Here is a 26,447-nt window from a genome sequence, read left to right on the forward strand (position 1 = left end):
CCTACTCATGTTTCTACCCATGTTCTCAACACAACCACGTTTTAAGTCATGTTCTTGTCATGTTCTCAATACAACCATGTTCTAGGCCATGTTCACGACCATATTTTCAATATAATCATATTGTAGGTCATATTTATTATTATTTTTTTTTTTGTTAAAATGATTTGATATATATATATTTATAATTCAACAAAAATATTTTTTACAATTATTTCATAATATAAAAAATAATCAATTTTTAATATTTTAAAAATATATCAAAATAATAATATATTAATATATATTTTTAATAATCATCATTATATATATTTTTAAAAATTTATAGTAAAAATTTTAAACTATTATTTTAAAATAATTATTTCTATAAATTATAAATTAAATTTATTATTCAAAATAATATTTTAAAATAATAATCCCTCCGTCCCAAGTTGGATGTCTGGGTCACTGTAGATACGAGAATTTAAGATAAGTATAATTAGTACATAATTAAGAATGTATCAGTGAAAAATAATTATTATATAATATAAATAATTATAAATTAAGATAAAATAACTCATTAGTTTAATTAAAATAAAAAAAATTAAATTAAAAATAGTGTGTAATTATTTTTAATATATATTACTAAAAATATATATTAATATATTATTATTTTATATATTTTTAAAATATTAAAAATTGATTATTTTTATATTATAAAATAATTGTAAAAAATATTTTTGTAGAATTATAAAAAAATATATATCAAATAATTTTAACCAAAAAATGAAAATAATAATAAATATGACCTACAATATGATTATATTGAAAACATGGTCTAAAACATGGTTGTGTTGAGAACATGGACAGAAACATGACCTAGAACATGACTGTGTTGAAAACATAGGCAGAAACATGGGCAAAAAAATGGCTATGTTCAGAACACAGGCAGGAACACGACCATGTTCAAAAGTGCAGTGTAATCAACATGACCGTGCTGAGACCAACATGGGCCGTGTTGACTGCCTGGGATGCCCAAACACCTTCTGAGTCATCCAACACGGTCGTGTTCAAGCCAACACGACCGTGTTCAGTTTTAGTCAACCATCTTGGGACTAAAATTAATAAATTTTTATTTGAGTGAGACCAAAATTGATAATTTTTTTGAATAAGACCAAAATTGATAATTATGATATCGAATAAGATCAAAAATAATTTTTACTCTAATAACAATATTAATAATAATATCCAGAACCGAAATTTAAAAGAATTTTTACTTTTTTATTAAATTTTTTTTTCAAAAACATGAATCAAATATTTATTTTTAATTTTTATATAATTTTAAAAATTAATTTTAAAATCAACACAAAACAATGCAACTATTCCAATTCAAAATTAAAATTTTTTACATTGTTTCAATCCTAACCGTGCACACACCAACTGTAGGTAGGTCGCGACAAAGATGATAATATTAATATATATTTATATGATGATTAAACCCTGCAAATGCAATTAATTATTATTATTGGCAGCAATCTTCCCCTTCAAATCCCTGAGAAAGCACTGGAAATTCCTGGCCGAAGATCCATCCATGGCCGCCTCTTCCAGAACCTTCCTCACCTGTATCACCTCCTTCTGCAACTCCGACGACATCAGCCTCTTAATTTTCTCACAGACCCCTTCTCTCCACACCACGCAATCGCCGTCGCCGTTGCTCTCGCTGTACCTCCGGCCGTCGCAGAGATTGATCCCAATTTTCAGATCATCCACCACCAATTTCCGATTCGTGAACTGATCCGTCAACAGCGGGTAGCAAATCATCGGAATTCCACACCAGATGCTCTCCAGAATCGAATTCCAGCCGCAGTGCGTCAGAAACCCTCCCACCGCCGGATTCGCCAGCACCGCCATCTGCCTGCACCACGGCACCACCAATCCCCGCCCGGAGGCCGCCATTTCCTCCTCGAATCCGGCGGGAAGGATGTCGGTCTCGCCGGAGCTGACGATGTCCGGTCGGAGCACCCAAATGAAATCGACGCCGCTCAGCGCTAAGCCGCCGGCGATCTCGGCGATTTCGCGGCGGCTCGCGTGGGCATAGCTGCCGAAGGAGACGTAGAGGACGGAGCGGCTCGGCTTGGCGGCGAGCCAGTCGGCGCAGTCGGACTCCGACCAGAAGCTTGTGGCGATTCCGGTGGCGGTGAAGGTTGGGGGGAAGATGGGGCCGACGGCGTAGAAAGGCTGGCGGCGGCGTAGGGCGGCGATAGTGTCGGGCTCGAGTTCGTCCACGGTGTTGCAGAGGATGAAGTCGGCTTTCTTGACGTCGTTGAAGGCCTTTTGGATGATCCGATGCGGCGTCGTATTGATGTCGATTTTGGCTTGAAGATACGACATCAAATCGGTCGGCATTATCGACTTCACTCCAGGTATGTAGTCTATGGCGTCCTCTCGATTTTCTGCTCGTTCGCCAAAATACTAGTAATAATAATCATACTGTTGTTTTCTATGTATGTGTTTGTTTAGGTTAATATTTTGTATTAAAAGATTACTTTTCTTTTATAAATAGATAAAAAATATATATCGTTTTAATGTTTGTATATTTTTTGTTTGTTTTTTTTAAATAATGTTTGTATATAAGTATACTGTAATGTTTGTATATACCATTAAAAGTCCTTTTAACGGTCTATCTATTTTTTTTTTTATTTTGGTCTGTCTTAAAATAAAATATATATATATTTTTAGTAATTATACCATCTACTGAATATTACAAATACCCTTTTAATTTACAATTAGACAAATTTGTATCATACAATATTAATAAAGTTAATTTAATATTTCTACTTTTATTTTTACTATATTCCAATATAATACTAATAATTCTAAAACTCGCTGTAAAAAAGAAACTAATAGATAAATATGAGACGGATGAAGTATAAGCATCTCAACACGATAAAATTATACTATTTTTTTAAATAAAATATCATATCAAAATATTATTTAAATTAAAATTCAAATTTAAAATCAATATTTTCAAGTTGAGATTGCGGTTGCGGTTTTCCACGTCATGAAAACAAATAATAATAATAAAAAAAATCAATATTCAATACAAAATATTTATTTTTTATATTACAAGTTCAATATTTTATACTTTACATAAAAAATAAGGAAAAACATATTTCAACAATTCAATACAAATAGTATTTCGGCAGTCGAATTTTTTTGTTATCCATTAAATTTATACACAATTATTTATTAATAAATAATTCTATTTACTCAAACTATTATTACTCCTTTTTTACCAAATAATCAATAAATCAATTTGTCACTTTTCTCTACTTACCCCATTGCTTTTTTAGCCCCAACAAAAAGAGTATTTCCAAAATCACAAAATACACACACCAAGTGTTAAAAAAATTTTTCTTTTTAAAAAAATGTCAAAATATTGATACAATTTGTTTGATAATTGATTTGAAATAAGATATTGATTTGAATTTTTATTTAAATACTCAATTTTGATGTAATATTTTATAAACGAAAATAATATTAGTTCTGTCTCTTAACAATTTATCTATTTTTTTATTTTGGTTCATCCAATAATAAAGTGTCCATTTTTTTTTTTAGACCTAACATTACAAATACTCTTCTAATTTACAATATATTAAACACATGTTATTATCTTTATATCATAAAATACTAATAAAACTAGTTTAGTTTTTTTACTTTTATTTCTACTACATTCTACTATAATACTAATATTTTTAAAATTTTATGTAAAAAAAATAGATAGATAAATACGAGACTATTTTTATTGAAAATGATGTGAAATGAATATTGTTAATTTTAGTTCAAAATGCTTAAAGAACATTCCATTGACATATATGTTTATTTTTTTTAATTATATGTAAAAGCTGATGGTGTTGGATTTGTTTTGTTTATGATTAAGTTAGAATTTTGATTTAAATAAAATTTTCATAACATATTTTATATATAATATGTATATTTTTATAAAATTTATTCGATTGGGTAATATTCTTTCCCTCCCACATAATTTGTTCATATTTTCTATTTTCGTCTGTCCCATATAACTTGTCCATTCTATTTTTGGAAATATATTAGGCACTTTAATCACATTTTAAATTTTAAATTTTATAATTTTTTTAATTTTAATTAAACTATTTAGTTATCTTAATCTTAATTTATAATTATTTTTACTAAATAATAATTATTTTTACTAATATATTTTTTTATTACTTATTAATTATATTTTACCTAAATTCTCGTGTCCACAGTAATACACCCATGTTAGGAGGCAGTAGAAAAAATTGGATTGAAGTTAAAATCAAGCATAAAGTTGCTCAAGTAACCAACCAGTTTAGCTCAGGTTTTAAACTAGGAAAAAAAATGGTCCCGGGCCAGGCCAATTCCAAATTGATTTTTAATGTATTAGTTGTAATGGAAATTGAAAAGAATTGTTGATTTAAATTTTTATTTAAATATTTTTAAATATATATATATTTTTACTAAAAATTTTATAAAATAAATAATACTTTCTTTTTAATGTATTACATATTACTCTCTCCATCCCACATACCGTGTATGCTACACAGTAGATACGGTATTTTAGGAGAGATGTAATTAGTAGATAATTAATAATGTATTAGTGAAAATAATTATCCGATAATATAAATAATTATAAATTAAGATTAAGATAACTAATTAGTTTAATTAAAATTTTTAAAAAATAAAATTAAAAAATTTAAAATAAGATTAAAGTGTGTAATCATTTTCCAAAAAAAGAAAGTGACATGGTATGTGGGACGGACTGAAACAGCAACGTGGACATGGTATTTGGGACGGAGGGAGTATATCATAGTATTAGTTTAGGAGTATGTTTGTTTTACGAAATAATTTGAATTACTATTTTTTTTATAAGAAGTATGATAAATTATGTAGATAATATAAAAATAATAAATATATATGATGTATTAATATTTTTTAAAATGTGTGTATTTTTTTTGTTGAAAAAACACAATATAGATTCCTCTGCATCACATATTATTTATTAATTTTTTATTTTTTTTTAAATGATTATACTTTAATTATATTTTATAATTTATTATATTAATTAATTATTTTAATTATAATATATAATTATTTATATTTCATAATATAATTAATTTTACTATACCTTTTTAATTAGTTCTTAGTAATGTCATTCTTTATTTTTTTCGTCTGTAGTGTTAGTAAATAGAATATTAATTTTAATTTAAAATCATAACTATATATAACATTAATTGTCTGTTTCCTTAGATTTCATTTGAAAGAAATTATTTAAAATTTTATATTTAAATAATATTTAACGAAAAATACGCTCAAATTAAAATTTATAAAAATTTTTACAAACAAAATAAAAATAACACACACATGTGTCAGAGAATTTACCGGTTCGAACCTACGCTGGTCAGATCCACTGAACACGTTCAAATATGGACTTTGTTGGAGAAAATTTGCTCCAATCCACTCCATATTTGGAGATGTAGCTGGTTTGCTCTTTATTTTTTTTTTTTAAATAATAATAAAAAATCTTATATTTATTTTTAAGTTTTAAATTTTTTTTAAAAGATAATATTAATTTTAGATACAAAAAATGCTTTAAAATAAAATATAAAATTAAATATTTGAATAATATTCTTTTTGGAGTTAAAATTAGAATTGTAAGTTGGAGTAAAAATATTGTAACAGTAACTTTTTTAGAGTGAAAACTATATAAATAGAGTTCATGGGTTGAAAATGGCTTAAGCGGTTCTGTTTTCGCTGGGAGCGTTTGATACAAATAATGAAATTGTAGAGAAATGACCATAGAGAATGAAAAGTAATTCTCTTATTTTGGTAAAATAGAAAATTTAGATGAGAAATGTAAAAGAAAATTGCAGCTATTTGAATAGATTGAACAAGAATAACTGATTAATTGGATAAAAGAGAGTTTTAATGTGAGAATTCAAAAAAAAAAATAAAATTGATGAATTCTTTTAAAAATTTATAAATTATATACTTTGTTTGTACAATTATATTTTATTATATTTTTAAAAATCGTAAAAATTAAATTTTTGAATAATAAATTTAATGTAATTTTGTAAAATTGAAATAATATACTTTCCAAAAATTAAATAGTACTAAAAAAGATTAAAAAAAAATACTGCACTATTCATTTCTCTTTATTTTTCTGACACTTGAGATAAATAAAAATATTTCTATTTTAAGCTGTCAAATTCTCTATACTAAACACATTTTTGAAGTTATTTTTAATACAAATTATCACATATATTTTAATAAAATATATATATATTTAAGAAAATCAAAATTATTATTATTATTATTATTGTTGTTGTTGATGATGTTATTATTATTAGAATACAAATTCAAAATTTTTGTACGAAAAAAAGTATTTTTATTAGAAAGTATAATAAAAAATTTTCAAATAGAATAGGATAGGTTGCTTTTTGGTTTTTTTTTTTTTTTTTTTATATTGTCTTTAAAAAAATATTTTATATAAACATTAATACGGTTATTATGCTCTTTCAACATTATTTTTTAATTACAATTTTTTTTTATAAAAAATAATAAAAAATATAAAATATTTTATAAAAAAGTTAAAATACCCCTTATAAAAAAAGTAAAACATTTATTAAAAAAATCAAATATAAAATATTAAATACTCCTTCCGTCCCACATACTATGTCCACGTTGCCGTTTCTGTCCGTCCCACGTACCATGTCGTTTTTCTTTTTTGGAAAATGATTACACACTTTAATTTAATTTTAAACTTTTTAATTTTTTTTTTAAATTTTAATTAAACTAATTAGTTATCTTAATCTTAATTTATAATTATTTATATTATAAAATAATTATTTTTACTAATACATTCTTAATTATCTACTAATTATATCTCTCTTAAAATACCGTGTCTAAGGTATAGCAGACATGATATATATAGGATGAAGATAGTAATATACTATTTTATATATTTTTTTATATCATATACGAAAAATCGATAATCCTATTTTTATAGAAAAATGCGAGTTATCTAAACAAATAATAATTATAATAATATAAAACATCTGAAGAATAAAACAGTAGAGTTGAGTACGACGTTTTTAAGTGGAATTTATAAACAATACTACTAGATATTTTATTACTCTTTTCCTTACAACCAATAATTAACCTATTTTATTAGTGTGATAAGTTAAGAATATTTAATTAATTAATAATTATAAATTATGATATTATTTTATAATACAAAATAAATAAAAGAATATGTTTATTTATTTATAGTAACATAAATTAATCTTTATAAAAAATATAGAATTTTCAATATAAATAAATATATTTATTTTTTAGAAAAATAGATAAATAAAATAATTTTGAGTTGATTTTAATATAAAATGTTATATATAAAATGTAAAGTAGGAATTATATTTTACCTAAAAAAATGTGTCGATTATTATATAAAAAAGACATAAGTAAAAATATTAAATAGCTTTTATTTTCGATTAAATAATTTTTATTTTATTTTATTTTAAAGATAATCTTAAGGAAAATAAAATCTGAGAAGAGAGATAAACACAGGATGAGAGTGAGGGCGTACCGGAGGCGGCGAAGTGGCGGTGGCGGCGGAGGAGGTCGATATGGTAGTAGAGAGTGAAGACGAGGGCGGGTTCCGTGAAGAAAGATATGTTCGCGAGGTTATGCTTCTCGGCGATGGCGGACGGCCAGACGTAGAACGTGTCGAAGATCATGCCGCCGATCGACGGGTCTCGCCGGCGGAGGTTTCCGACGAGTTCGTCGACGTGGGCGGAGAAGACGTGGACGATCCCCTCGAAGAACTGGTCGTGGTGGAGGGACCGGTCGAACTCCACCGGGAAGCCGTCGCTCACGGTGGTGTACCGGATATCCAGCCCGGACTTGCGAGCTTCGGCGAATAAGTCGCCGCCGCCGCCGGCGGAGGAGGAGATCTGGCGGTGGATGTAGTCGGTGTTGATGAAGGTGACGGTGAAGCCGGCGGCGGCGAGCTTGACGGCGAGGTTGACGAAGGGGATGACGTGGCCCTGGAGAGGGTACGGAAGCATTAATACGTGCGGCGGCGGTGGCTTTCCGGCGGCATCCGCCATTGTTATGTCTTTAGTCATATGTATAATATGCTTAGTTAAATTTCTTCCTTTTTATGTATGTCCGTGTGTATGTATATATATATACTTATTTAGATACGGCCATCCAATGAATAAAAACAAAATATTAATATCTAATGTGATACTCTCTCCGTCTCGGATATTTTGTTTGTTGTACCATAGACACAAGAATTTAAAAATGTATTATTGAAAATAATTATCGTATAATAAAAATAATTATAGATTAAGATTAATATAATTGATTATTATAATTAAAATTAAAAAAATTATAAATTAAACTTTTTAAAATAAGATTAAAGTGTATAATTTTTTTTTCAAAAAAAAAAGTGACAAAATAAGTGGGAAGGGCGGAAATGAAAAAGTGGACGTGAGATGTGGGATGAAGGAAGTATTTTTTAAGAAAAAAATATTTAATATGATATTTTTTAAAAAATAAATATATTCAAATGAATGAAACTTACTGATGCAAAAAGAGATATGTTGGAAGTCGCGGAGAGGGGCGCGTAAAAGGTCAACGCCTTCGAGTATTTTGCACAGCGGAACTGTGAAACGTTCGACGTAATCACAGCTTTACAATGTAGTTGTCTTGCGGTTATAACAGAGGTGTGTTCATGCACAAATCGATGGCTGAATAAGTGCAGAAAGAAAAACAACACACCAAGTTTGTTTACCCAGTTCGGTTTTCCAACCTACGTCTGGGGGGATTCCAATCCAAGAGTCTTAACTAAACCAAACACTTGGTATACACCATATAAGACACCAAACCGAATTACCCAACCTATCTTCTACCCAAGCTCCATTTAGTTTTACAAACTCTCATGAACTGGTTGTTACGACACCGCAAAAACTCCAGCAGGCCAGCGACCAAGCTAAGAATAAGGTTGTTTACCGGATGATATCTTCTTCGGCTTCGACTTCAAGAATCCTTCTTCTCGTCTTCAATCCTCCTGGATGAGCTCTCTCAACACTCTAACGGGTGAAGAGAATACTTACTCTCTAAGTATTAGTTGCTCACCCACGAAAACAAACAAACATCCATACAAAATATGTACACACTACACAAAGGATAAAAGTTGATTATGACAACTTTTGGAGCAGTGTATTCAAAGTCATTTAATGTCATCCAGTATGAGAGGACAATACATACAATCTCTCATGCACTTCCTCTATCCAATGCATATTCATTTGTCATGTTCCATCGAGTGTAGGACATGCAAGATGCATCCAAAACCTATAATTCGGTCAACTCTGTAGTTGGCAGGTTTCTCGAAATGGTGTTAAACAAAAGCTGCATAAGCATCCTGCATATTTGCTCATATGCCAAAAGTAGAAACAAAAGGGTCTGACAATTTTGAATATGCCAACAATCTCCCCCTTTTTGGCATATATAGCAAGGCATAATAAATAGCAAACACACACACCATTCACACATCCACACCACAATCACAATCTGGTTCAGAGTTATTACAGACTATCAATTCGAACAAGCCACAAACGGCTTTAACATCCAAATGTTGTAACAACAAAAAAACATCGGCAGTTTATCAAAAGCAAGCAGAAAACATAATAAGCAAATAGTAGATGGTAATACCAATTCCTCCTCAACAACACACACTTCCCTTGGCTTGCTGCATTCTCCCCCTTGCATTGCAGCAGAGGCCAAAAAGAGATGGTCAAGGGTCGGCTTCCTCCGTACCATCACCATCTTTATCATCATCTCCATCAGTATCCTCATCATCTACGTTTCCAGGTTTGTGAGGCATCAACCTCATGGCCTGTGCCACTTTTTGATTATGAGCAATGAGGGCAGCATACAGAGTAGATTGATCCCTCATGACTTCACTCAGTAGCGCCCTACACTTCTTTATGCGAGCATCGACATCCAATGGGGCACCGAGAAGAAAGTTATTGTGAAGCTTTTTGAGGTTGGACTGGGCAATAAATGATCGATGAGAAACACCTCATCATCCGGTTCTGGATGAATTCCCTTGGAACTTATGAACAAACAAATTAAAATGGGATAGGGCAATCGTGTCCATTCTACTTTTGTATCCGAACAAAAGTCAATCATCTTCTTGATTACCAAATAGCCAAAATTAATTAGCTCAAAATATTTATCAATAGAGAAGATGAGAGTACCCATATCAGTGCTGATACTTGTATTGTTGACGGTTGGTAAGATATTGCATCCACAAAGTCGAAAGAGACACTGATACTTCATCGTCAGCAGTGTTCCAGTCACTCCAGAACGTCCAAATGATGAAGCATTTCCAGCAGATATGGTTCTGCAAACCTACTTTGTTGATTCACCAATCAGCTCAAATGACAGCTTATTTTCATCATTCGCCGGCAGTTGTAACAACTTATTGATTACTGCAGGGCTAAGTTCCAAATTTTTGCCACAAATATATATCTTATGATACCAGAGAGAGTTCGGATCGAGTACCTACCCACTCAAATTGGCATAAAAATCCTTGACAAGGTGAGGACAGTAACGCTCCAATCCGGTCACCCAAAACAACAAATGCCTTTCCTCAAGGAACGCACGAAATCCGACATCGGTATACGCTCTCCGAATGAACTGAGCTTCTGAAATCACAGTCCTTCCAGCAAAAACATCCTGAGCATAGCGACGCCGAGAAACATAATAATATGCCTCATTCAACGTTATCTTCACGAACAACAGGAGGATCAGAAACTCCTTTAGACTTTCAAGTCTTTGCCTTAGTCCTTTTGAAAGTCTTTTTAGCGGGGGCAGGGGCATTGCGAGACGAACTGCCATGCTTTCTTTTCCGGAGTCTGTCCAAAGCAGAGGACAGATGAAGAGAGTCCAACTAATCTTCTTCTTCTTCATCGATTTTGGGGGGTTCCACAGGAAGAGCTTCTCCTTCCTCAACCACATTTTTCAGGAATGACTTGTTCCGCCTCTGTAGCTTCAAAATTCATATCCACGGGTTGGGGCACTTCTGTTCCAACTCCTTCAATGTCTTCAGCAGACACCTCTTCATGCACAACCTTACTTTCAGGTTCATCAACAACAGGAATCTCTTCTGTGGTTGTAGCAACCTCTGCATCACCACCAGTAACAGTTTCAACTTCTTGAACATCAACAGGGTTTTCCTTAGTATTTTTTTCTTGTGCGTCAGCCATTTCAACAGCGACTTCATCTTTATTTGTAGTTTCCATGGGTGCAACTTCGTTTAGATCGATTTCGTGCACAACAACATATTTCGCTACATGACCTTCAAGTCCTTCAGAAAAAGAACGATCTTCAGCAGTTGAGACAGCGGTTCCTTCATCATGGGCTATATCAGTTGCTGGAATCTCAACATCACGATCAGGTTTTCCATCAAATATTCATGAACAGTTTCAAGAACAGGGGAAAAGAGTTCAAGCAGCTTCTTTCCTTTCTTTGTAGTTCCAACTTTCCTCTTTGAAACAGATTTTGGCTTAAAATCCTTGGCAACTCCACCGGAACGAGTTTTCACCACGGTTGAAGATTTTGAGAGAAAACTCCTTCACAAGTTGAAATTGGGGTTTAGAGTGAAAAAAATGGCTGATGTATGTGCACTCTGATATGAAGATATAGATACAGGGGAATAAAAAACCCTTCACACGCCACCTTCATTAATTCCCATCAATCTAGGCGCGTGGGATGTCAGAGCGACGTTTCGACATCGGGACATTGCCCAAGGCAGTAGACTATGTAACCCTAAAATGGCTATAAATTTCCCTTCCAATAATATTACGCCACATATTTCTCCTTTCCTTATATTTATCCAATATTCCAAAATATATCTAAATAAAATCCCATGAATATTGGACTTAATTCCTTCAATAATCCAAATTAGTTAAGGTATGAATACATACCTAATTCTCTTCTCAATTTCTCAAACCTTTCTGAATCCAATGTTTTGGTGAAGATGTCTGTCTTTTGAAAATCAGTTCCAATGTGCTGCAGTTTGCACACTTCAGCTTCCACAAGCGTTCGGATAAAATGATATCGAATTTCTATGTGCTTCGTTCGACCATGTTGAACTGGATTCTTCGATATGTTGATTGCACTGGTGTTGTCACACCACAGTACAAACGACTCATTCTCAATTCCATAATCCTTCAACATTTGCTTGATCCATAACAATTGCGCACATCAACTTCCAGCGGCTACATACTCCGCCTCAGCAGTAAACAAAGTAATCGAACTTTGTTTTTTGGAACTTCAACTGATCAAATTTTCACCAATGTAAAAACATCCTCCCGTTGTACTCTTCCAGTCATCACAACATCCGGCCCAATCGGAATCAGTAAATCCAATTAGATCAAGTGATGATCTCTTAGAATATCATAATCCAAGTTCGGACATTCCATTAATATACCTCAAAATTCTTTTTGCGGCTTTCAAGTGAGATTCTTTCAGGGCTGATTGGAATCGAGCACAAACACCAACACTAAATGTGATATCGGGTCTGCTAGCTGTAAGATACAACAGACTTCCGATAATGCTCCTATACAACTTCTGATCGACATCCTTTCCTTCAGCATCTTTAGACAGCTTGTCCTGTTGTCCCAACCGTGTTCTAACAGTCTTAGAACTCTTCATACCAAACTTCTCAACCATATTCTTTGCATACTTCGTTTGGTTCAGAAATATCCCATCAGGACATTGCTTAATTTGTAATCCAAGGAAATATGTCAGCTCTCCAATCATACTCATCTCAAATTCTGAATGCATGAACTCTACAAATTCATCCTTCAACTTCTTTGCCGTTGATCCAAAGACAATATCATCGACATAAACTTAAGCAATCATAACATCAGTACCTTTATGTTTGATGAATAATGTCTTATTTGTGGATCCTCTGGTATATTTCTTTCCAATAAAAAAGGTAGACAATCGATCATACCAAGCACGGGGTGCTTGCTTCAATCCATACAAAGCTTTTCTCAATCAGTAGACATGATTCGGATAGAATGGATCTTCAAATCCTTTAGGCTGCTCCACATATATTTCATCTTTGATCCAGCCATTCAAAAATGAAGTTTTGACATCCATTTGAAATATAGAAAATCCAAGCGAGCATGAAATTGAGAGTAATAACCTCACGGCTTCAATTTTTGCAACGGGGGCAAACGTTTCATCATAATCAACTCCTTCAATCTAAGTGTATCCCTGTGCAACTATCCGAGCTTTTTTCCTTGTGGTATTCCCTTTCTCATCATATTTGTTCTTGAATATCCACTTTGTTCCAATCATATTGATGTCATCTGGTCATTCAACCAACGACCAGACTTCAGAAAAATATATAATAATATTGAAAATAACTTATAGACACCGAAAGAGAGAGACCCCAAATATCAAAGTGCACTAAAAAGAGATTCCGTAGTTGTAGATGAATATCTTGAAAAATTAAGTACGTATTTACCAAGTTTTCAATACACACAATTAAAAGTCTTGGAACAAATTTGACCAAAAAGAACTTTATTATTCAGATACTAGACTTTACTAGAAGATGTATTACTGAAACAAATATGTCAATGAAAGCTAGATTGGTCATAGGTGAGAACTGCAGGTGGGGATAGAAGTGAGAGGCATAGAGAGACTTAAGCTCAATAATCGCCCCATCTTACCACCCATCCCAAGAATTTAACCCATTTGTGAATCTTTAACTTGCACACCACATGAAGAGAAGGTTACATTAAGACCTTGTTCAAATAATTGACTAATAGTGATAAGGTTTTATGCTGAGTCAGTGATGTAGTATGTATTGAGAAAATATAGGAAAGGAGAAGACATGAGACGTGTGAAATAATATGCATGAAAGTAACGAAAGTATATATAAGTGGTAATTGAGAGACATATGACATAGAAGACAAATAATAAGGATTTGAGATCATGTGTTTACAATAACTAGAATCGAAATACCAATTGATGTACTTAAATTGAAACAAAGCAAAGTTGGAATTGATAACCTATTTTAGATGACTTTTAAGTCTTGAAGTGTGTAAAATGAGTGTTAAGGCTCATTAATAGCATCAAATATGACTAAATAAACAATAGTTGAAAAAGAACAATAAGTCTCCCGAGGTCTGAAAGTAGAGCCATCTGAATGTTTGGGAGCAAAGTACCTAAAGGTCTGGAAGTAGGACCATCTGATCACTGAGATCTGATGGGATAGTCCGTAGAAATAGACCACATAAGTGACAAATGTGGTACTCAGTCTTCGGACATATGGAAAAGTATGATTAGAACTCCTACAAATTTGACTACTTCTAGTATTTGGTAATCGTGACTGGGGAGAGGAAACAGATTCACGAGTAGAAGAAGACACAACTAACGCAAAATCAAAAGTCGAGCCTTCTGAAATATAATCTCTTGAATAGTAGCATCAAGAGTAGAAAATGAATGTCGATGTAGCAGTGATGTAAGAACAATCTCATATTCAAGTCGAAGAACCATCAAGATCTGAATAGGTTCAATATGGTCCTCACTAGTCTCTGTCCGTCGTAGACAATATTGAATGGGCTGAACTTATGCAAAAATTCATTTACAGATTGGTCAGGTTGCTGTCGAAAGTGCTCCAAAACTGATAGTAGTGAGCAAGACTTGTAGTCTGAAATCGAGCGGCTAAAATATCTCAAGACTCATTTGCAACATAAAAAAGAGCGAGTTGCACCTAAATCATAGACACATAGGTGTTGCGCAATCAAGTAGAAATCTGGTAATTCTTACTGTCCCAATTTTCAAACTTAGTAATTTAATTATCAACCCCCTGAGAAATATGATTGACATTCACAATGCGAGATGGATGAAAAAGTGACACAATATTCCAAGTCACACTATACTATAGTTTTCAACCAATTATAAATTTTTTGATAGGTTGTATCCAAATATTATAATTATCCCCGGACAATATAAAGGTAATGGGAAAATGCACATCCATACTATCAAAATTCAAGAATAAACAAATCGAATAACCCATGGTCTCAGAATCAACTCATTACAAAGTGATATGTGAGCTTATCTATGTATAACTTGTTTGTATCGCTGAAAAAAACCTTCACATTGAGCATGTTGACATCTTCCAAATTCAACTTCAATAAACGGTGCTTCAACCCGTTCAATGATTGGAGCACTGAAATCGCGTTCCTCTTCTATTATCATATTATGCATAATTATACAAATAGTCATTATATCATGCAAAACATCTTTTTTCCAAAAACGACCAGGTCCAACAATTATTCCCTAACACGACTGTAGAACACCAAATGCACGTTCAACGTCTTTTCTACACGACTCCTGCTTTTGGGAAAAAAGTTTCTTCTTCGGACCTCGTGGATCATGAATAGCTTGCACAATTGTAGACCACTTCGGATAAATGCCATAAGCTAAATAATAACCAAAATTATATTGTTTCCCCCGGATAACATAGCTTACCGGAGGAGAAATTCCACTAGTGAAATTTGAAAATAAATGTGAATTCTCCAAGTCGTTGATGTCATTGTTGGTTACTGGTAAACCAAAATATGCATGTCAGATCCAAATATCGTAATCCGCCATTGCTTCTAGAATAATAGTTGGTGAACCGCTTCGACCTGCATATGCACCTTTCCAGGCCGTTGGACAATTTTTCCATTCCAAATGCATACAATCTAAACTACCCAACATACCTGGAAAACCACGAGATTCGCCAATTTGAAGTAGTCTTACAAGATCATTAGCATTCGGTGATCTAAGATATTGTTCAGAAAAAACTTCCACCACAGCACGACAAAGCTTCCAACTTTGAGCAACCACATTTGAAGACCCTCCCATGTTGAAATTTATTTTTACACTAGATAAATATTTTGATATTTGGTTGAAGTATGTAATATATGCCACAAATGTGCCAATTTATATAAGGTGTATAAGGATAGTGTTAGGTGGATCCAATGGCTCTCAATTGATCCATCGTGGTAGGTGAATCGGACTGCTCTCATTTAATCCATCGTGGTAAGTGAATCCAATGACTCTCGTTTGATCGTGATTCACCTATAAAAATCGAATATTGCATATTTAATATTTTTTCAGTTCGGTTCGATTTATATATTTATATTATTATATTTTAAAATCTATATTAATAATTATATTCTGTCCGATTTCGGATCGGATATTTGAAATATTTGCAAATTTGTTTATTTAATTAGAATTTTAATTTTTTATAATATGTACATTTTTTAATTTCGGTGCGGTTTGAATTATTTGTAAATATTGTACAATATTTTCGGTTACAATGCACAGAAGGAAGCATAATAGGTTGAGCGTAGTTTTCAATAAGTGCAGACTTGAATGGGCAAATTACAGAAAGATGTCAGACAATTTCTTGCATGTATAAAGAAAGTCGAGAATTTGCATCGCAGTGGAGCATCAGAATTGGATATAGTAGGTATCTCTTTAATATTTATTGTTATAAAATTTTAATAAATTTGCAATACTAACTATATTTTTTTTTTTTCTAGTTGCGAGACGCTAGACAAATGTTTGCAGAAAAAAATAAGACAAGTTTCAAATGTGATCATGTTTATGATCAATTAAAAAATTATGAAAAATTTAAAGATCACAACGAGTGTGTGCCTTCTAGAAAAATTCCTCGAAAACACAATGCAACACATGTTTCGTCATCGTCGGATTATCCAACTAGTGATTCTCCTGCACTATCTTCATTTTCTATTCATCTAGAGGATGAGAGTGACGCTGGAGGATCATCGTTCAATTTTACAGATTATGATATCGAAACTCCATAACAACACACACGTCCTACAGGAATAAAAAATCTAAAATGAAAAAATAAATAGATTAATGATACTTTGCATTGTGATGTTCAGACCATAATGAGCGACAATTCAGAAGTTGTCAAAACTTTAAAAAAATCATATGAAGAAATTAATAAGTATAATGATATTGAAAAACAAAAATTAGAATATAAAATATTTTGACGTGAGGATAAAATTTTGGCAATAGATTTTAATGTTGTTCCAAATACAAATCTTCGTATGTTATATTATAATCAACAACAATAGATCATAAGGAAAAGAACAACACAATATCAATCAAATTCGACTGGTACATTCTCGCAATTCTTTGATGGCATTGGTGGAAGTGGGGGTGATGTAAGTCCATACTAAAATTAGTAGTGTTTGTAATATATTTTCTTTTAATTTAATAAATGTTTTCGTATTTCTTTGTAATATATTGTTGTTGTATTTCTATGTACTATGTTGTTTTTAATTAAATAAAAACATTAAATTTTCTATTTATATTGATCAATTAAATTTTATTTTAAATATTTATTTTATATATGTTTATAAGATAATTTAAAATTTTATTCATTTATAAATATAAAATATTCTTGTGTGACAAATATACAAACAAAATACATAAATTTTCTTTTCAAAAAATTACTTGGAATGTACTGCAAATATTTTATTTATTTAATGTAAAATTTTTTTTATATGTAAAATATAATTTAAATTATAATAAATATAAATCACTAAATAAATAATAAAAATACAGATATACATAATTAAAATATAAATATTACAAATTGATCTTTTGTAGGGGCCAATTTACAATTTGTAAAAAATAAAAAAACTTAAAAATAAAAAATAAAACAAACACACCATAAATGGTATTGCTACAGTGATGTTGCACTGTAACAAACATAAAAATACGGTGTATGAATTAGCGTCTGATTAGAGACAGTCAGCTGCAAATATGAGATGCAACGTTAAAATTGATGTTACATTGGAGATGGTATAATAATATAACAACGAACTACCTACTTAAAAGATGGAGGAAAATGAGTTTCGAAAAGTAAAGAAGAAGAAAATCTCTGTTGCATGTATGTATTTTTATTTTATGTGCTATGTATGTTTGAACATATTATGTGCTATCTATATTACATTGTTTAAAAAGAAAACAAAAAAAAAAAATTTATATTATGTAAGAAGTAGAGTAGTTTTGTGTAGGTTGATGTAGGTAAAAAATTTAACTACAAGATATATGTGTTGTTAATATATTATCTATGTGATATATAGTATTTATAAGATATATGCTATTTATATTATAAGGATACTCCGTCCATGTTAACTTAAAATACATTTTTTCCTATTTTTGTTTGTGCTACTTAAAAGTAGTACTTCTTTTCCTTTTTCTTTTGGTAAAAATAATAATATATTAATATTAAAATATTTTTAATTTTTATTTAAATTACAAGTATATATATGTACAATTACATTATATAAAAAATTAAATAACAAAAAATATCAAAATCTCTTACACACTTCCACTCACCAATAAAATATTATTATTTTTAATTTACTATAAAATTCCAAAGACCTATTTCAAAAAGACCGAAGAATTATTATTTTTTTAATAACCCAAATAAATAATATAATAGTTAGAAAATATAATAATAATAATAATTTATTTATGACACGCGCACAAAAAATAGTACACTATTCTTGTTTATTTAAAGAGTTTATATTTTATCAATAAATAAAAATAATATTTTTTGTGATTGACTGAATAATTAAATAAATTATATAGTTTTTTATTAATTTATATCACTTAGATACGAATTTGTGCTCTTTTGTGTTGATGTAGGTGAAGAAATTCACTACAAAGCATATATTTGTGTTGTTAATATATTATTATGTGATATTTTAGTTATAAGATGTGCTATTTATATTATGAATAATATTGTTTGTTTAATAAAATTAATAAATAATTTTACGTTCTCTTTTGTTTCAGGGTAAATTATTTATATTTTTTTAATTCATTCCGGGACATAAATTCATATATATTTTTAAGTAGATTAATCAATTTTAAACATATTTTACCAATATAAATTAATTTTATTAAATTTCTAACAGCTTACATGTATTATCATTCAAAACTCCGTTATTTTTATTTATCTCACTATAATAAATAAATATTTTCATTTATATTTAATTTTTTCATTTTTTATTATATATATTTTATTGAGATGTAATGATAAAATATTTAAATATATATTCTAAATTTTTCTAATGATAAGCTGATTTTTTAGTCTAGTAATTCGACCCATTTATCATTTTGGTCTCGTAATTCGAATCTGTCGAAAACTAGATCCGTAAGTGAAAATTTTTCTCAGTTTTAATTCTCCGGCACCAGAGATGCCTACATAGCACCCGCGTGGCTCGCCGGTGGATATATGTCCGCTAGGTTAGCGACACTTCGCGCACTCGTGGGTTTAAATTTTTTTTAAAATTTTAAATTTATTTATTTTGTATTTGTTGTATAAATTATAGAATTTTCAAAAAAAAGTAAAATCTATGTGTTAGCCGTTTCGCTGACCTGGTGGACATGTGTCCCCCGCGAGCCACGCGAGTGTCACGTAGGTATCTCCGGTGCCGAAGGATTAAAATTGAAAAAAAATATTTCACTTACGAAACTAGTTTGCGACAGATCCCAGACCAAAAGGATAAAAAAAAAATCCAATTACAAAATTAAAAATTTAGTTTATTCTTTTTTTAATCATATATTTTAATTTATGTTTTAAAGATACTAATATCATCACTTATATAAAAGGTATTAAAATAATACTCCCTCCGTCCTATAACAAAGTATCCATTTTTCTATTTTAGTCCGTTCCATAACAAAGTATTAATTTTTTTTATTTTAGTCCGTCCCATAACAAAGTATCTATTTCCTCTCTTAGTAACTGTATTATCTACCTAACATTATAAATATCTTTACAACTTACAATATATTACACAAATGCCATTACCTTTTATATCACACATATAATAAGGTTATTTTGGTCATTTCTACTTTATTCCTACTATATCCCAATATAATACTAATATTTCTAAAACTACGTGCAAAAAGCAAATGAATACTTATTTTTGGGACGAAGGAAGTATTATAAATTAAATATCATTAAATAAGTATTGTAATATATATATATATATATATTTTTAACATACACAAAAATGCAGTAGTGTTGTTTGTTTATAGGGTCTATATTTTTTATAAATCAAAATTATATTTTTATGATTTGCTGAATAATCAAATAAATTATACCTTTTTGTTTTATTTTTTTATCATCTTTGTTGTGTTTTGATTTTTGTCTGTGATTTCTATGTGAAGTCATACTCTTTTATGTAAACTAATGCAGATGAATAAGTTAACTATTAAGCATTTTAATATATTTTATTCATGTGATATTTTATCTATATGATGTGCTATTTATATTATAAATGATATTGTATGTTTAATGAAATTAATACATAATATATTAATATGGAAATATAAATAATAAATTTTTATTTTTTTTACATAAAAAAAATGCAAGTGCGATTCATTTCTACTATTTATATGTTTTTAAGAAAATAAAAAATAATATTTTGTGATTTGTTGAGTAATTAATTAAATTATTATATAATTTTTTATTATATTTTTATCTTTTCTGTTGTGCCTTTTTTTAATATTTGATTTTTTATGAAGAAAGTCGTTCAATTTTGCATAGGTTGATATATGTAAAAAAGTAAATTATGAAGCATATGTATGTATTGTTAATAGAGATTTTTTTTTTATTAGTATTATTTATACTGTGTATAAATATAATATTAATATTTAAAATTTTAAGTTAGTATATAAATTTAAAATATAATAATATTTTTATTTTGATATACAATTTTTTTAGTGAGACAATTAGATTAAATGTACTTTTACATTTTTTTTTCTCATAAATTAATTCATCTGCACTGATAATTAGGCTCATATAATTAAAATACATTTCTACCTATTCCATGAACTATGACTTTTGTATCCCATAATAAGATTTTATTTTTTATTTTTGTCCGTCTCAAAATAAGAGTACTATTTTTTAATTTAGTAATTATACTACCTACCTAACATGATAAATATCCTTCCAACTTATAATATACTCCCTCCGTCCCAAACACCGTGCAATATTTGTGTTTGGCACGAGAATTTAGGTGGGGAGTCTTAAGTATGATAATTTGAGATAATTTGGATATTAAGTGATATGATTAAAGAGAGAAATGATTATTTGTTTTTTTATTTGAGTGATGTGATGAGATAAAGTGAAGTGTATATTAATACATGTATACAAATATTATTAATTATTTCTAAATTTGAAAATATTGCAGTGAATTTGGGACAAACAAAAAATGAAATGTTGCAGGGTGTTTGAGACGGAAAGAGTAATATATTACAAAAATATCACTACTTTTATATTACACAATACTAATAAAGGTATTTTCGTCTTTTTTACTACAACTCAATATATACTAATATTTAAAAATTTACGTGCAGAAAGTGGGATCGAAGGAGTATTAAGTACTCCCTCCGTCCAAACAATAAGTATACATTTACTTTTGGCGCGGAGTTTAAAAAATAATAGTATTTTAATTATAATGGGTAGGTAAAAGTAATGTAATGACATTTTTGTCTTTACTTTTTGGTATAAAAGTAACGATGTGATATAAAGTAAGAATATTTGTAAAAAAAAATAAAGTATTTAATGAAATAATTACTTTGTAATTAGACATTTCAAAATAAAAATATATATACTTTGTAGGTTAACGGAGAAAGTATTAATTTAATGACTATCGAGGTCCCCCCAAAAGTATTAATTTGATGACTATCGAGGTCCCCCCAGCACTTACCTACGCTCAATTAAAATAAAATTAATTTAATTAAAACCAATAGTATTATACTACCACTATTAATTAAATAGCCAAAGCCTATCATTAACGAAGGAATCATGGTGCTGTCAATATTTGGCGTCGTCAGCACAAATAAATAAATATATAAATGAAGCCGCCGGATGATATAAGATATTTGAAATTTTGACCTTATTTTTCTTGATATAGTATTTGATATTGGTTTATATAAAGCAAAACTAATCCATATAAGTTTTTTTTTTTTTTTTTTTTAAAAAAATTAGAGTTTAGATAAATAAATGTTCATTTTTTGCTTATTTAAAAAAAAATAAAAATTATTTATCATTATTTTTATGAATATCTTTATAAAATGTCCATTCTTCCATTCAATTATTATTTAAACTAAAACAAAATATTAAAAAGATTCCAAACACTCGAGATACATCTTATTCAAATTTGTTGGAATATATGGGTATTGCGAGAATAAACGTGAAATCGAGTCGAGGATTGATCATTTTTTCAAAAATTAGATGCACCTCAGTAGTGCCTCCGGTAGATGGCGTTCTAACCCAAAGATAAAACGATTTCCGTCTCCAATGAGAGTGACTCCTTTAATCCTTGGAGCTCCGGCGAACAAAAACGAGAGAAGAACTGAGCTGGGGAGGCTGCCGGAAAGCTAGAAGAGAGGAGAGAAGGACGAGAGGATTATTTGTTGTTTGTTATTAGAATGAAGAGGGAGACCCTTTATATAGGCGTCTCCACTCGGCCAAAATGACAGGGGATTAATTACGATAATAATTACGACCTTAATTATCGATGTAATTAATTATAATTCAAACATTCCGTTTGAATCAGTCATAATTGATTCTAATTACAAACTTTCCGTTTGTGACGATCGTAATTTATTCTAATTTTAAACCTTCCGTTTGAAACGATTGTAATTTATTCTAATTTCAAACCTTCCATTCGAGATTATAATAAATCTATCAAATGGATAATATTTTATCCAAATAATATTGCGACTTAGGCCATATACCCGGGTTTAATTTGGGGTTGCACAATTTGGTTTGTCTCGAGACAGACAAAATAGCCAAAATATTAACCAAACCCCATATACAATAAATAAATAATATTTACTTATTTAATTAATTTGGTATATCGGCCCATCGCATTTTCACTCACAAAATAATCGATTGCAAACAACCGATTATCCAACAATCCCCTACATGAGTGGAAATGCCCATAAAGGACAGAAACCCAGCTCAATCCCTATGAAACATTGACACATCATGATAGGTAGTTTTTGGCTTTGAACCTTCCATAGTCAACATTACAGAGTATACTGGACCAGTTGACGTGATGCATTGAACTGTTCCACATGTGCGTGCACTTAGTCAAAAATATTGATGTGTCGCTATCTCAGTCTCAACTTTGTTTCACACGTTTTGATCCATTTCGGCCATGGATCTCGTCTTTGGATTCATAAGTGTTTCATTTGAAGCGGCCCACACTTCACACTTATATAGGTAATCCTATATTAAGGTATCTAACTCACACCTTTAGGATCATTAAGAGTCATTGACTCAATCTCACCACTTTTGCACATTATAACACTAATTGCTTTTCAGGGAATTGTATTGAGTGTTCGTGCCGGACTCTTACAGTTTAGTTTTTCCATTGAACCAAGGCTTGGGATTTCCAAGTGATTTGGTTGGGTTACCACTATAATTGTCTCTATCTTGTGGATTTCAAACTCATTCCCTTTAGCAGTTTGTACATTTGATCTCTCTGCAACCCTTTCGTTAGCGGATCCGCTAGATTTTCTATTGATTTTACATATTCAATAGTCAAAACCCCACTGGTGATCAAATGTCTACAATGTTATGTCTACGTCGGTTATGTCAGGATTTACAGTTGTAAATTCCATTCTTAGCCCTTGCTATTGCAGCTTGGCTATCGCAGTGAATCATTACGGGAGGTACTGGTTTAATCCAGTATGGAATATCATCCATGAAGTTCCTCAGCCATTCGGCTTCTTCGCCAGCTTTGTCCAAGGCGATGAACTCCAATTCCATTGTGGACCGTGCAATGCACGTCTGTTTTGTGGATTTCCACGAGACAGCTCCTCCTCCAATTGTAAATACATATCCACTTGTAGACAGTGAGTCTTTTGCATCGGATATCCAATTTTCATCAGTACCCTTCGAGTACCGGTGGATATTTCGCGTAGTGTATGCCAAAGTTCAGAGTAAATTTAAGATAACTTAATACTCTTACTAGCGCTTTCCAGTGTTCATGACTGGGGTTGCTAGTGTATCGACTCAGCTTGTTTGCAGAACAAGCCAGATCAGGCCTTGTACAATTTTTTAAGTACATTAGGCTTCCAATAATTTTGGAGTTGTCTTCTTGAGCTACGGGGTCTCCCCTATTCTTGTTCAAGTGTACGCTGAGGTCCATTGGGGTTTTCACTGAAGTGTTTTCGTAGGCACTCAGTATCTTTTCCACATAGTGTGACTGAGTCAGAACAATACATTCGTCTTGTCTTAGAATCTTCATTCCAAGGATGATGTCGGCAATCCCCAAATATTTCATATCGAAGTTACGACTCAACATGCATTTGACCTCATTGATCAGACTGACCTCTTTGGCCATGATTAGTAGGTCGTCTACATATAGACATATTATGATAAAACCAAAAGGTGTTTCTTTGATGTAGACACACTTGTCACACTCGTTTATTTTGAAACCATTTGATAGCATAACGTTATCAAATCTCAAATGCCATTGTAAAGGTGCTTGTTTCAGCCCGTACAAAGACTTTATCAATCTGCACACCTTTTTCTCTTGGCCAGGAACGACATATCCTTCCTGCTGTTCCATATATATTTCTTTTTATAATTCACCATTTAAAAAAGCAGTCTTTACATCCATTTGGTGAATCTCAAGATTTTTCAAAGACGCAATCGAAAGAAGTATTCGAATGGATGTTATCCTGGTTACTGGTGAATATGTGTAGAAGAAGTCAAACCCTTCGGTTTGTCTGTAGCTTTTTACTACGAGACGAGCTTTGTATTTGTCAATAGACCCATCAGCCTTGAGTTTATTTTTCAAAATCCATTTACACCCTAGTGGTTTGCAACCTTCGGGTAGGTCATATAACACCCAAGTGTTATTATGCGTCATAGAGTCTATTTCACTATCTATTGCTTCCTTCCAAAAAGAGGCATCAGGACTGGATAGTGCTTCCTTGATCGTTGTTGGATCATTATCTAACATATACGTAACAAAATTCAGACCAAAGGTTTTCTCGACCCTTGTCCTTTTGCTACGCCTAGGTTCTGAAGCCTCTTGATCAGGGCTATTAGTTATTTGTCTTTTTACGCCCCGTAGTTTTTCATCTACGGATTTTGGATTTGATTGCATCCGTTCCTTACAAGGGAAGATATTTTCAAAGAATGTGGCATTCCTTGATTCTATCGTAGTTCCCTCGTTCATCCCAGGGATTTCCGATTTGTGAACTATGAAACGATATGCACTAATGTTTAGTGCGTATCAGATAAATATGCAGTCTACCATTTTTTGGCCGATAGCAACTTGCTTTGGAAGTGGAACTTCCACTTTTGCTAGGCACCCCCACACTTTGAAGTATTTGTATGTGGGTTTCATGCCTTTCCATAGTTCGTAAGGGGTGGCATCCTTACCCTTAAGTAGAATCTTGTTCATGATATAATTTGCAGTTAGTACCGCCTCCCACCACAGGTTTTGGGGAAGTCCTGAACTTATCAACAAAGCATTCATCATTTCTTTAAGTGTTCGATTTTTGCATTCTGCAACGTTGTTCGATTGAGGTGAATATGGAGCCATTGTCTGATGAATTATGCCACTTTCGTTACATAATTCTTCGAATGCGGCCACATATTCGTCACCTCTATCACTTCGAACTGTCTTGATTTTATAGTCAAGTTGATTTTCTGCATCGGTTTTGAAGCTCTTGAAGGCCTCGATTGCTTCGCTCTTTTCCCTTAATAGGTAAAGATAGCAATACTTTGTGCAGTCATCGATAAAGATGATGAAATATTTCTTTCCACCTCTAGTTTGCACAAATTTTAAATCACATACATCGGTGTGAATTAATTCTAATGGCTTAGTCTTCCTTTCAACAGACGGGAAAGGTAATTTTGCCATTTTGGCCTCCACGCAAACTTCACATTTGTTTCGAGTGTTCACCTCTTTTATATTTAGTAAATTCATATTTACTAATCTTTTTATAGTATTTAGGTTTACATGACCTAGTCTACAATGCCATAAATCAGAACACTCAATCAAATACGAAGAAGAAGCAACATTTTTATTATCAGTAGGTGGTGCTCGGCGCATGGCCATTACATTCAATTTGAACAACCAATTTGTAAGATAAACCCTAGTTAGGAACATCCCGTTTTCAATAATATAAATTTATCTGCTACAAAGACAAGTTTAAAACCATGCCTAACTAGTAGCGATCCTGAGACGAGATTTTTCCGAATGTCTGGCACATGCAGGACATCTTTCAGGGTTAGTTCTTTGCCAGAGGTCATC

The 26,447-nt window shown here is 31.1% G+C and overlaps 2 protein-coding genes across 2 annotated transcripts; both read right to left on the reverse strand.

Annotated features, from left to right (window-relative positions):
- Positions 1-1,328: 1,328 nt before the first annotated feature.
- On the reverse strand, positions 1,329-8,262 carry LOC127266345 (UDP-glycosyltransferase 86A1-like). The gene is made up of 2 exons (XM_051296559.1): positions 7,619-8,262; positions 1,329-2,429 (listed from the first exon to the last, which is right to left on the reverse strand). The coding sequence occupies exons 1-2, from the start codon at positions 8,157-8,159 to the stop codon at positions 1,489-1,491; spliced, it is 1,482 nt and encodes a 493-aa protein (XP_051152516.1). The 5' UTR covers positions 8,160-8,262; the 3' UTR covers positions 1,329-1,488.
- A 4,239-nt stretch (positions 8,263-12,501) lies between these two features.
- Positions 12,502-15,972, reverse strand: LOC127266269 (uncharacterized mitochondrial protein AtMg00810-like). The gene is made up of 2 exons (XM_051296455.1): positions 15,828-15,972; positions 12,502-12,956 (listed from the first exon to the last, which is right to left on the reverse strand). The coding sequence occupies exons 1-2, from the start codon at positions 15,970-15,972 to the stop codon at positions 12,502-12,504; spliced, it is 600 nt and encodes a 199-aa protein (XP_051152412.1).
- Positions 15,973-26,447: the final 10,475 nt, after the last annotated feature.

Source organism: Andrographis paniculata, unplaced genomic scaffold, assembly GCF_009805555.1.
Source record: "Andrographis paniculata isolate CXL003 unplaced genomic scaffold, ASM980555v1 Contig75END, whole genome shotgun sequence".
NCBI classification, from domain to species: Eukaryota; Viridiplantae; Streptophyta; class Magnoliopsida; order Lamiales; family Acanthaceae; genus Andrographis; species Andrographis paniculata.